Here is a 12,103-nt window from a genome sequence, read left to right on the forward strand (position 1 = left end):
TTTGCCTATTCCCTGCCTGTACTTTAGCCTATCGGATTTCCTGTTATCTCCTGTTATCTACCTGTTGCCTGATCTCCCGGACTACTTTACAAGCCTTTTCCCTGCCTGTACTGTTGCCCTTTTGGACCCCCTTTTAGACCCCCTGTCCTGTGGTCCTTTGCAATAAACACCTGCTGTGCCCTGCGCTTGAAACCAGCTCTCTGTCTCCCATCATGTTCATTACAAATCCAAGTTTATAATTTTAAAAGGCTAATTGATCATTAGAAAACCCTTTTGCGGGTACCTTTTATTAAAGCTGCTGGCTTGGTTGGGTTGTGTTTCGGAAGATGCACGGCTCTCGACCGTCACCTCTCCCGAGTCCGTACGGGAGTTGTAGCGATGAGACAAGACTGTAACTACCAATTGGATACCATGAAAAAGGGGTATAAATAAATAAACAAATAAGACTTACCCAGAAAGACTCACAGCTGTATTCGCTGCCAAAGGCGATTCAAACATGTATTGAATACTTATCTTGTCACGCCTTGACCTGAGATATCTCTGTTTTCTATATATTTTGGTTAGGTCAGGGTGTGACTAGGGTGGGTACGTTAGTTTTTGTATTGTCTAGGGTTTTTGTATGTCAAGGGTTGTTGTAGGTCTAGGTGATTTATATGTCTATGGTGGCCTGATATGGTTCCCAATCAGAGGCAGCTGTTTATCGTTGTCTCTGATTGGGGATCATATTTAGGTATTTAGGTAGGTAAGGTTTTCCCTTTGGTGTTTGTGGGTTCTTGTCTATGTGTAGTTGCCTGTCAGCACTCATTTGTATAGCTTCACGGTTCGTTTTGTTATTTTTGTTAGTTTTGTTCAGTGTTCATTCTTATAATAAAGAAGAATGTACGCATACCACGCTGCGCCTTGGTCTCCTCCTTTTGACGGCCGTGACATATCTAGTGTTTTATTTTTTACAAATGTAATGACAATTAAATCAGTTTTAATCCCACAAAAAGGTAAAGGGATGTGAATACTTTCATTGGGTTGGACAGACATTTTCTATAATGAAGGAACAAATGCAAATAATCTTATTACGAGATCAAATAATTGTTTTAGTTGATCATTCTGGTTTATGCATTTTATTTTCTTGTTTCCCAAGATAAGCAACATTTTTCAGATTTGAATGCATTTCAACTCTAGTGAAGCTATTGAGTATTGTGTAGGGCAGTGCTTCCAGGGTTTCATAACTAGTCCTACATACAAGTAGTCACACAAGTTAATGAGAACAACCTCAGTGGCAGCTGGGAATCCTGAAAGAAAGGGATCTTTGGCATGTGGCACTTGACTAACTGCAGCTGAAACTGGGTCATAAGATTCTATTAAACTAAGTAAAAGTGTCAGGGTGAAGTGGTTTTCACTCCTTTGATATGTGTTTCTATACAGTACAGTACAGCAGGCAACATCATTGTATTTCTCCGTATTCCTCAGAAACACGCCAGAGACCTGTGTCTTTTTGTGATCAATAAAGTCCCTGGCTGTCAGAGGAGAACTTCCAAATGCAATATGATTTGAACAGTTCTCAGATATACTTTGACTCTGTGTTTGCCTTAAAGTTTATTGTCAGTGCTTTTTAACAGACCTGTCTTACCAGTGCTATGACACTCTTCTACAGTACCATAAATCCAGCTAATAACCTACCTATCGATTATTAATTATTTGTTACTAACTTGTGGAAGTTGATTATTTTGTAATCAGTGTGTAATTGTAATTAATAAGTGGTGTCTTTAATCTGTTCTAATAATTACTTTAACTAGATAGTAGACCAGTGTTATTAATTAGCATTTATAAAATATGATATGCAACATTCCTGTAATGTTGCATATCAGATTACCAATCATCCATTTCATACAGTCATATTTGTTTGTGCCATTGTATATCTATGAGACCTATTCATATTGCCTTCAACTATCTTCAACTTCTGCTGCACTCACGACCTGCTGTACTCATATTGAACCAATAAAAAAAAAAATGACATTCATGTTAGAAGACAAGCCCAGCTTTTAAAACAACAGAGCATTTTGCTATTCAGATTGGCATAAAAGGGAACAAAGTTTTCAGACACGTCACGACTTCTACCGAAGTTGGTCCCTCTCCTTGTTCGGGCGGCGTTCGGCGGTCAAAGTCGCCGACCTTCTAGCCATCGCTGATCTTCTTTTCATTTTCCTTTTGTTTTGTCTTGTCTTGTATCACATCTGGTTTCAATCGCATTCATTACATGTTGTGTATTTAACCCTCTGTTCCCCCTCATTGTCCTTGTCGGTGATTGTTTGTTTGTAAGCATTGTGCAAGTTATGTTCTGGTGTGCGACGGGTTTTGTACCCACTTGTTTTATTTTGTATATTTTGGTTTTCTGAGTTTTTGAGCACTTATTAAACTGCTCCGTTTATACCAAGTTCAATCTCCTGCGCCTGACTTCCCTGCCACCAGCACGCATCCTTACAGAATCACTGACCCTTCTATGGAGTCAGCAGGAGCAGGTACCCCGGTTATAGAGGTGGAGGAGCGCGTCCGGGAGCACGCAGCAATGATTCACCATCTTGGCACCGCCATGGACCGTGTTGTCCGGACTATGGACCGCTGGGAGAGACAGGGAGTTCTTCCAGCGCCTCCACCAGCACAACCAGGGTCTTCTCTGAGCGCCCCTTTTCCACCTGGTTCCAGTGGGATTCATCTCTCCCTGCCCCAGGAGTATGACGGAGAGGCTGCAGGCTGCCGGGGGTTCCTGCTTCAACTGGAGCTATACCTGGCCACCGTCCACCCGGCTCCATCGGGCCGTGAGAGGGTGCCCGCCCTCGTCTCGTGCCTTACCCGGGAAAGCCCTGGAGTGGGCCAACGCCTTGTGGAGAGAGGGATATGCGGCGTTGGACCAGTTTGAGGAGTTCACCCACCGTTTCCGGGCAGTCTTCGACCATCCGCCCGAGGGTAGAGCGGCGAGTGAGCGCCTCTTCCATCTGAGGCAGGGGATGAGGAGCGCCCAGGAGTTCGCCCTGGAGTTTCGGACCCTGGCTGCCGGCGCGGGATGGAGCAACAGGGCCCTGATCGACCATTATCGTTGCAGTCTGCGCGAGGACGTCCGTCGGGAGTTGGCCTGCAGAGACACCACCCTCACGTTCGACCAGCTGGTGGACCTGTCCATCCGGCTGGACAACCTGCTGGCTACCCGCGGACGTTCAGATCGGGGTCTGTTAGTTCCATCCCCACGCACCCCCTCTCTGATACCCATGGAGCTGGGAGGGGCGGTGCGCAGCTCGTGCACCATCTGTGGCCGCAGAGGTCACATTGCCGGTCGGTGCCGCGTTGGTTCCTCTAGGTATCGAGGCAGCAGGCACGGCGCTCTGGCGTCACCCCAGGTGAGCCGGCACCATTCTCACCCAGAGCCCTCTGTTGCACATATGTTTGTGTCTGTCACTTTCCCTGAGTTTTCCCCGCATTCCCATCATAAGACGCTCATCGATTCAGGTGCGGCTGGGAATTTTATTGATAGAGCTTTAGCCCCGTTTAGGGATCCCCATCGTTCCCGTGGATGTGCCTTTCCCCGTTCACGCCTTACATAGTCGACCATTAGGGTCAGGGTTGATTAGGGAGGTCACCGCTCCTATGCAGGGGGGTCATACGGAGAGAATTAGTCTCTTTCTTATTGACTCTCCTGCGTTTCCCGTGGTGCTGGGCCTACCCTGGTTAGCTTGTCATAATCCCACTGTTTCTTGGCCACAGAGGGCTCTCACGGGGTGGTCGCGAGAGTGCTCAGGTAGGTGTTTAGGGGTTTCCGTTGGTGCTACTACAGTGGAGAGTCCAGACCAGGTCTCCACCGTGCGCATTCCCCCTGAATATGCCGATTTGGCTCTTGCCTTCTCCAAAAAGAAGGCGACTCAATTACCACCTCATCGACGGGGCGATTGTGCGATAGATCTCCTGGTAGACGCTGCACTTCCCAGGAGTCACGTGTATCCCCTCTCACAGGCGGAGACGGAGGCTATGGGAACATATGTCTCCGAATCCCTGCGTCAGGGGTACATCCGGTCCTCCACTTCACCCGCCTCCTCGAGTTTCTTTTTTGTGAAGAAGGAGGGAGGTCTGCGCCCGTGTATTGACTACCGGGATCTGAATCAGATCACGATGAGGTATAGTTACCCGCTACCGCTCATAGCCACAGTGATAGAGTCAATGCACGGGGCGCGCATCTTCACAAAACTAGATCTCAGGAGCGCTTACAACCTGGTGCGTATCCGAGAGGGAGACGAGTGGAAGACGGCTTTCAGTACCACCTCTGGGCACTATGAGAACCTCGTCATGCCGTACGGGTTGATGAATGCGCCATCAGTCTTCCAAGCCTTTGTAGACGAGATTTTAAGGGACCTGCACGGGCAGGGTGTAGTGGTGTATATTGATGACATTTTGATATACTCCGCTACACGCGCCGAGCATGTGTCCCTGGTGCGCAGAGTGCTTGGTCGCCTGTTGGAGCATGACCTGTACGTCAAGGCTGAGAAATGCCTGTTCTTCCAACAGTCCGTCTCCTTCCTAGGGTATCACATTTCCACCTCAGGGGTGGAGATGGAGAGTGACCGCATTGCAGCCGTGCGAAATTGGCCAACTCCCACCACGGTAAAGGAGGTGCAGCGGTTCTTAGGGTTTGCCAACTACTACCCGAGGTTTATCCGGGGTTTTGGTCAGGTAGTGGCTCCCATTACCTCACTGCTGAAGGGGGGCCCGGTGCGCTTGCAGTGGACAGCTGAGGCGGACAGGGCTTTTAGTCACCTGAGGGCTCTGTTTACCTCGGCTCCCGTGCTGGCCCATCCGGATCCCTCTTTGGCGCTCATAGTGGAGGTGGACGCGTCCGAGGCTGGGATAGGAGCTGTGCTCTCTCAGCGCTCGGGTACGCCACCAAAACTCCGCCCCTGTGCCTTCTTCTCGAAGAAGCTCAGCCCGGCGGAGCGAAACTATGACGTGGGGGACCGGGAGTTGTTGGCTGTCGTCAAGGCTTTGAAGGTGTGGAGACATTGGCTTGAGGGGGCTAGACACCCTTTTCTCATCTGGACTGACCACAGCAATCTGGAGTACATCCGGGCAGCGAGGAGACTGAACCCTCGCCAGGCAAGGTGGGCCATGTTTTTCACACGTTTTGTGTTTACCCTTTCTTACAGACCAGGCTCCCAGAACGCGAAGGCAGACGCATTGTCCCGGCTGTATGACACAGAGGAGCGGCCTATGGATCCCACTCCCATACTCCCTGCCTCCTGCCTGGTGGCGCCGGTAGTGTGGGAGCTGGACACGGACATTGAGCAGGCATTACGTGCAGAGCCCGCTCCCGTCCAGTGTCCCGCTGGGCGTCTGTACGTCCCGTCTGCTGTCTGTGACCAGTTGATCTATTGGGCCCACACGTCACCCTCCTCTGGTCATCCTGGGATCGGTCGGACAGTGCTCTGTTTGAGCAGGAGGTACTGGTGGCCTACCTTGGCTAAGGACGTGAGGGTTTATGTTTCCTACTGCTCGGTGTGCACCCAGTGTAAGGCTCCTAGGCACCTGCCCAGAGGTAAGCTACACCCCTTACCCGTTCCACAGCGGCATTGGTGGATGACGGTGGATTTTCTTACTGATCTTCCACTCTCACAAGGTAACACTGCGATCCTGGTCGTTGTGGAGCGTTTCTCTAAGTCCTGTCATCTCCTCCCTCTGCCCGGTCTCCCTATGGCCCTACAGACTGCGGAGGCCTTGTTTACACATGTCTTCTGGCACTACGGGGTGCCTGAGGATATAGTGTCTGATCGGGGTCCCCAGTTCACGTCTAGGGTCTGGAAGGCGTTCATGGAACGTCTGGGGGTCTCGATCAGCCTTACTTCAGGTTTTCACCCCGAGAGTAATGGGCAGGTGGAGAGAGTGAACTAGGATGTGGGTAGGTTTCTACGGTCCTATTGCCAGGACCGGCCGGGGGAGTGGGCGGAGTTCGTGCCCTGGGCCGAGATGGCACAGAACTCGCTTCGCCACTCATCCACTAACATCTCTCCCTTCCAGTGCGTACTGGAGTACCAGCCGGTTCTGGCACCTTGGCATCAGGGTCAGACCGAGGTTCCTGCGGTGGACGACTGGTTCAGGTGCGCGGAGGAGACATGGGAAGCCGTCCGTGTCCACCTTCAGCAGGCCGTGACGCGCCAGAAGGTTAATGCAGATCGCCACTGCAGTGAGACCCCGGTGTTTGCACTGGGGGACCGGGTCTGGTTCTCAACCCGAAACCTGCCCCTCCGCCTGCCCTGCCGGAAGCTGTGTCCGCGGTTTGTGGGGCCATTTAAAGTCCTGAGGAGAGTGAACAAGGTTTGTTATAGGTTACAGCTTCCACCCGATTACCGTATTAACCTCTCGTTCCATGTGTCTCTCCTCAAGCCAGTGGTGGTTGGCCTGCTCCAGGAGTCTGAGGTGCGGGAGGTTCCTCCGCCCCCTCTGGACATCGGGGAGCGAGGGGCCTTCAGTATCTTGTGGAGTGGGAGGGGTACGGTCCGGAGGAGAGGTGCTGGGTTCCGGTCGAGGACGTGTTGGACCCATCTATGCTGCAGGAGTTCCACCGTCTTCATCCGGATCGCCCTGCGCCTCGCCCTCCGGGTCGTCCCCGAGGCCGGTGTCGACGCGCTGCTGGAGCCGCGCGTCAGGGGGGGGTACTGTCACGACTTCCGCCGAAGTTGGTCCCTCTCCTTGTTCGTGCGGCGTTCGGTGGTCGAGGTCGCCGACCTTCTAGCCATCGCTGATCTTCTTTTCATTTTCCTTTGGTTTTGTCTTGTCTTGTATCACACCTGGTTTCAATCCCATTCATTACATGTTGTGTATTTAAACCTCTGTTCCCCCTCATTGTCCTTGTCGGTGATTGTTTGTTTGTAAGCGTTGTGCAAGTTATGTTCTGGTGTGTGAATTTCTAACCATTCAGTGTAGTTTATTGTTGGACGTCTCTGTGCTTTGCACATGTTCTGTGGTGAAATAGTGTGTTATAGTGTTTTCATATAGGCCTACACAGTCATTCTATTTTCTCATATGTTCTCTGTCTGTGTAGAATACAGATTATTTCAGGAGTTTTAAATTGTCCCACCCTACAGTAGCTCTACACCGTAACAAATTGCTGTGCATTTACAGCCACAATTTTACAGTTAGCTACTAGAATTCTATAGTACTGTAAAGAGCAATGCACTATGGGGGCTCAATGGCATTCCACTACACTACTGTAAAATTAACATTTTGCAGGAAAGTACTTTATTACCAGGTTTACTTTAATTTTACTGCAGTATGTTGTAAATTATGGTGCATTGTGTGAACTTGTTGTGGGTTTGGAAAGAATCTCTGGCTCATTAACATATTTCGATCTGTGCCTTGTATTTGCTGCACCCGTGAGTGAGAATGCAGTACGCCACAGACTACAGTACCATACTGTATTTTAGGAATCTAAAACCCTTGTCCTGTAAATATACAGTTACTTGCTGGCAACTCTTCTGCCAGTAATTTACTGTAATTCAGTACCACTCCGGAGAAACAGTACCAAACCGTATTTTTTAAGCGCTAAAAACATTTTGAACTGTAGTGGGTGCATGTTATAGTTGTTTCTAGCTCATTAACATATTTTATGATGTGTCTTGTAAGAGGCTATTTTTAAAGTGTAAGAGGCTATTTTTAAAGCTTAAAGTGCAAGTAATATAAAACACCAAATATAATTTGATATGCCTTAATAATATCATTGCATATTCCCTGTTAGCAATTGGAGAATTGTTTTTCAAGTTTTTCAAGTTACCGTGAATATCTCAGTAATGTATTGGCACTATCCAGAGATATATATTTTTTATATATTTTTCTCCCCAATTTTGTGATATCCAATTACGATCTTGTCTCATCACTGCAACTCCCCAATCATGCGTCCTCTGAAACATGACCCGCCAAACCGCGCTCCTTAACACCCGCCTGCTTAAACCAAAAGCCAGCCGCACCAATGTGTTAGCGGTAACACTATTCAACTGACGACCGAAGTCAGCCTGCAGGCACCCAGCCCGCCACAAGGAGTCGTAAGAGAGCGATGAGCCAAGTAAAGCCCCCCCGGCCAAACCCTCCCCTAACCCGGAATATTGTGCGCCGCTCTATGGGACTCCTGGTCACGACACAGCCTGAGATCGAACCCGGGTCTGTAGTGAGGCCTCAAGCACTGCGATGCAGTGCCTTAGACCGCTACGCCACTCAGGATTATTTTGAAGGCCAATGTACCTTTAAAAAACTCTGGCAATTTGCGAATGTTTAGACCGACACCATTAGGTTACCTCCCTTTAGGGTAGCTATGGGTTTCAAGAATACATTTGCTCAAGTGCCTCTTTCACCTTGGAACCAAATGAGGTTATCTATACAACATATTCTTAGGTCATCATAGCCTGTCATGTCGTACGCTCTGGGAATCAAGAAGTGTTTATTAAGAAATGGACAAGAGGGCTGATGTGATGAGGGAGTGCACCACGCCACTGATCAAGCATCAGGGAGAATTCCCACATCAAAGCACCTCCAGTCTTTGAATGTGTGACAGAGCCCAAGGTAATCAACATAAGAAGGTAATGCTGGCTGAAGTAATTACCGGCTTTCTGAAGAACAGTTTGTAGTGGCAACCTTCAGCAATCAGGACACTTTGGAACGGTGACTGGTCCTTCAGAGTGGGAGGTAGTGTAGTTTGTCTGATGAAGATAGGATCTCTTAGTCATTCACAAATTCAATATAGCACACTACTAAATGTCCAACTGCTTTGTCAACCACACTGTGAGGAGGTTTAGCTCACATTTCTGATGATCATATCTTCATAAACCAGAATCCTACCTGGTGTGTTTGCATTGTTGCGTAATGATTGATTAACATCACAGTTAGTCACACACTAATACATACATTCCAAGTTAGGATGCAACCCCTGTATGTCATTGAAGACCACAAATACGGTTCACACATCATTCAAATTTGTAGTATCTTATTTATAATGTAAACCAAAACCAGCAATATGATTCAGCCATAGCTTCATGGTGTAAATCCCAGTGGGTGGATGCAGTCTGATAGGCTGGCTGGCATGCAACAGGGACATCTCCCTCCCAACCTCCCAAATGCTTGAGGGAGGAAGTCAATGAAAACATGCTGATGAGATTGAATTTATCAACAGGCAGCTGTGGGCTAGAAATGATTCTTGTAAACCCCACATGCTTCACTTGATATCTCCATCATACCCACTGTACTATTTGTAATTATTGCTTTCACTTTCTCCTTTCAGACCTACAATAATATTTGACCTGATTTTTTTGTTCATTTTTTTTCCTCAGGAAGAAGAGTTGAGGAAAAGTGGAGAGGACAAGTATGCCCATTTGAGTAACGATCTCCATGTTTTAATTGAAGTCTTCGCTCCACCTGGAGAGGCCTATTCCCGCATGAGCCATGCCTTGGAGGAGATTAAGAAATTCCTAGTTCCAGTAAGTTCGTTTAAACCATTTCATTTACTCAAATTCCTCCAGGGTAATTGTGAGTTGTACATTCAGATGGGTCTATGCACTTCTGCTCTTGTGGATTCCTCTACTGGGGCTTTTTTTGCACTCTCAGATGTAATTGAAAGTTTACAGGGTTAAGCAAGTGAGGAAAACAGCTCCAGACAGACTGAGGTTGGATGTTGGACATTGACACGTTTTGACACAACCCCAAATTAAATATCTCAATAATGAAAATGAAGTAGTTTTTTCACATAACTTGCTATATTTTCTGGCAGGTTGCTATAGTATTTTTTTTAAATATTACAACGCAAATAAAGCTTTTCCTTTGCTCTGCCCCCCTCCCCACTTCCCTCCACCCATTCCCATCTAGCTAACAAGTTAGTTAATTTATTCCACAATTAACAAGTTCAGTATGGAGCCACTTGCAAGGCTCTGCCGACTTTGAGCCTACAGCAGTTAACGGTAATTAATGTGCGTACTGTGTAGGCATGCTCAGCTGAGGCTGTAAATATTAATACATCTTTGCAGTGTCTGCCAATCCCTCTGGTAGAAGGGCTGGATGAGAGTTTCCTCATGGCATTTCTTGTGCTTCCCCCCTCCTTTCCTTAGGGTTTACATCACAGAATCTTAGCTTTGTTGGAGGGCCAGAGGTCTGCTTCAGCTTCGGCAGCTGCACTGATCAGGTCATTGTACCCCCCAGCTCAGTCCAGACAATATATATTTAATATCTCTACTTTGTTCATAGTGGCCACCAGACTAGAATGTCAAGTAGAAGGACACCTGTGTGTACCCCTCAAGTATTATTGCGTTGGTAAGGTTTGAATGTACTTCTACTTTTGGGATTTGTTTTTTGCCCGCCATGCCGTTTGTCTCATTTCATGGAGACTCATTTCCAGAGCCTGATGATAAACTCACCTAAATGCAACTGAGTTGGAGGAGGAGGATTTTTTGTTTGAGGTATTTATCTTTCTTTCAAATTAAGTATGGAGGAGGACCAAAGTAGCCAATCCAACGCTTGGCATTTTCCTTGGCATGCCCACTCACTACAGCCTACCAAAGCATGAGATCCTGTTAGTCTCTATATTCATCTGTCAGTTTAGAATCAATGGACTTCTTCCAAAACTCGCCTTGCAAGCAAACAAAATGCCATGGTAGTCAGACAATGTGTAATCTGGTTCAGAGGTTTTTCCCTAAAAGGGGCAGGCAACATTTGTGAAAAGACAATTCATTAGGTACAGTGCATTCGGAAAGTATTCAGACCCCTTGAGTTTTTCCACATTTTGTCATGTTACAGCCTTCCTCATCAATCTCCACACAGTACCCCATAATGACAAAGCAAAAACAAGTTTTGGGAAATGTTTCCAAATGTATAAACAATAACAAACAGAAATACCTGATTTACATAAGTATTATGGCCCTTATGAGACTCGTTATGAGACTCGATATTGAGCTCAGGCACATCCTGTTTCCATTGATCATCCTTGAGATGTTTCTACAACTTGATTGGAGTCCACCTGTTGGTAAATTCAATTGATTGGACATGATTTGGAAAGGCACATACCTGTCTATATAAGGTCCCACAGTTGACAATGCATGTCAAAGCAAAAACCAAGCCATGAGGTCGAAGGAATTGACAGGATTGTGTCGAGGAACAGATCTGGGGAAGGATACCAAAAAATGTCTGCAGCATTGAAGGTCCCCAAGAACACAGTGGCCTCCATCATTCTTAAATGGAAGAAGTTTGGAACCACCAAGACTCTTCCTAGAGCTGGCCGCCCGTCCAAACTGAGCAATCGGGGGAGAAGGAACTTGGTCAGGGAGGTGACCGAGAACCCGGGTTCCTCTGTGGAGATGGAAGAAACTTCCAGAAGGACAACCATCTCTGCAGCCCTCCACCAATCAGGCCGTTATGGTAGAGTGGCTAGACATAAGCCCCTCCTCAGTAAAAGGCACATGACAGCCCGCTTGGAGTTTGCCAAAAGGCACCTAAAGACTCTTAAACCATGAGAAACAAGATTCTCTGGTCTGATGAAACTAAGATGAAGACTTTGGCCTGAATGCCAAGCGTCACGTCTGGAGGAAACCTTGCACCATCCCTACGGTGACGCATGGTGGTGGCAACATCATGCTGTGGGGATGTTTTTCAGCGGCAGGGACTGGGAGACTAGTCAGGATCGAGGCAAAGATGAATGGAGCAAAATATAGAGAGATCCTTGATGAAAACCTGCTCCAGAGCGCTCGGGACCTCAGACTGGGGTGAAGGTTCACCTTCCAACAGGCCAATGACCCTAAGTAGACACCCAAAACAATGCAGCAGTGGCTTCGGGACAAGTCTCTGAATGTCCTTGAGTGGCCCAGCTAGAGCCCAGACTTGAACCCGATGAAACGGCTCTGGAGAGACCTGAAAAAAGCTGTGCAGCAACGCTCCCCATCAAACCTGACAGAGCTTGAGAGGATCTGCAGAGAAGAATGGGAGAATGGGAGAATAAAAAATGTAATTCATTTTAGAATAAGGCTGTAACTTAACAAAATGTGGACGAGGTCAAGGGGTCTGAATACTTTCCGAATACACTGTATTTTTTATTTATTTTATT

At 47.5% G+C, this 12,103-nt stretch overlaps 1 protein-coding gene across 2 annotated transcripts in view; it reads left to right on the top strand.

Moving 5' to 3' along the window:
* Positions 1-12,103, top strand: part of LOC120045690 (KH domain-containing, RNA-binding, signal transduction-associated protein 2-like) — a 124,500-nt gene that overhangs the window by 75,031 nt on the left and 37,366 nt on the right. For both annotated transcript variants that reach the window (XM_038990632.1, XM_038990633.1), the window contains exon 4: positions 9,348-9,494. In XM_038990632.1, the coding sequence (XP_038846560.1) occupies positions 9,348-9,494 (147 nt within the window). The remainder of the gene's footprint in view (positions 1-9,347; positions 9,495-12,103) is intronic.

The sequence above is a fragment of the Salvelinus namaycush genome, chromosome 4 (assembly GCF_016432855.1).
Source record: "Salvelinus namaycush isolate Seneca chromosome 4, SaNama_1.0, whole genome shotgun sequence".
Taxonomy (NCBI): domain Eukaryota; kingdom Metazoa; phylum Chordata; class Actinopteri; order Salmoniformes; family Salmonidae; genus Salvelinus; species Salvelinus namaycush.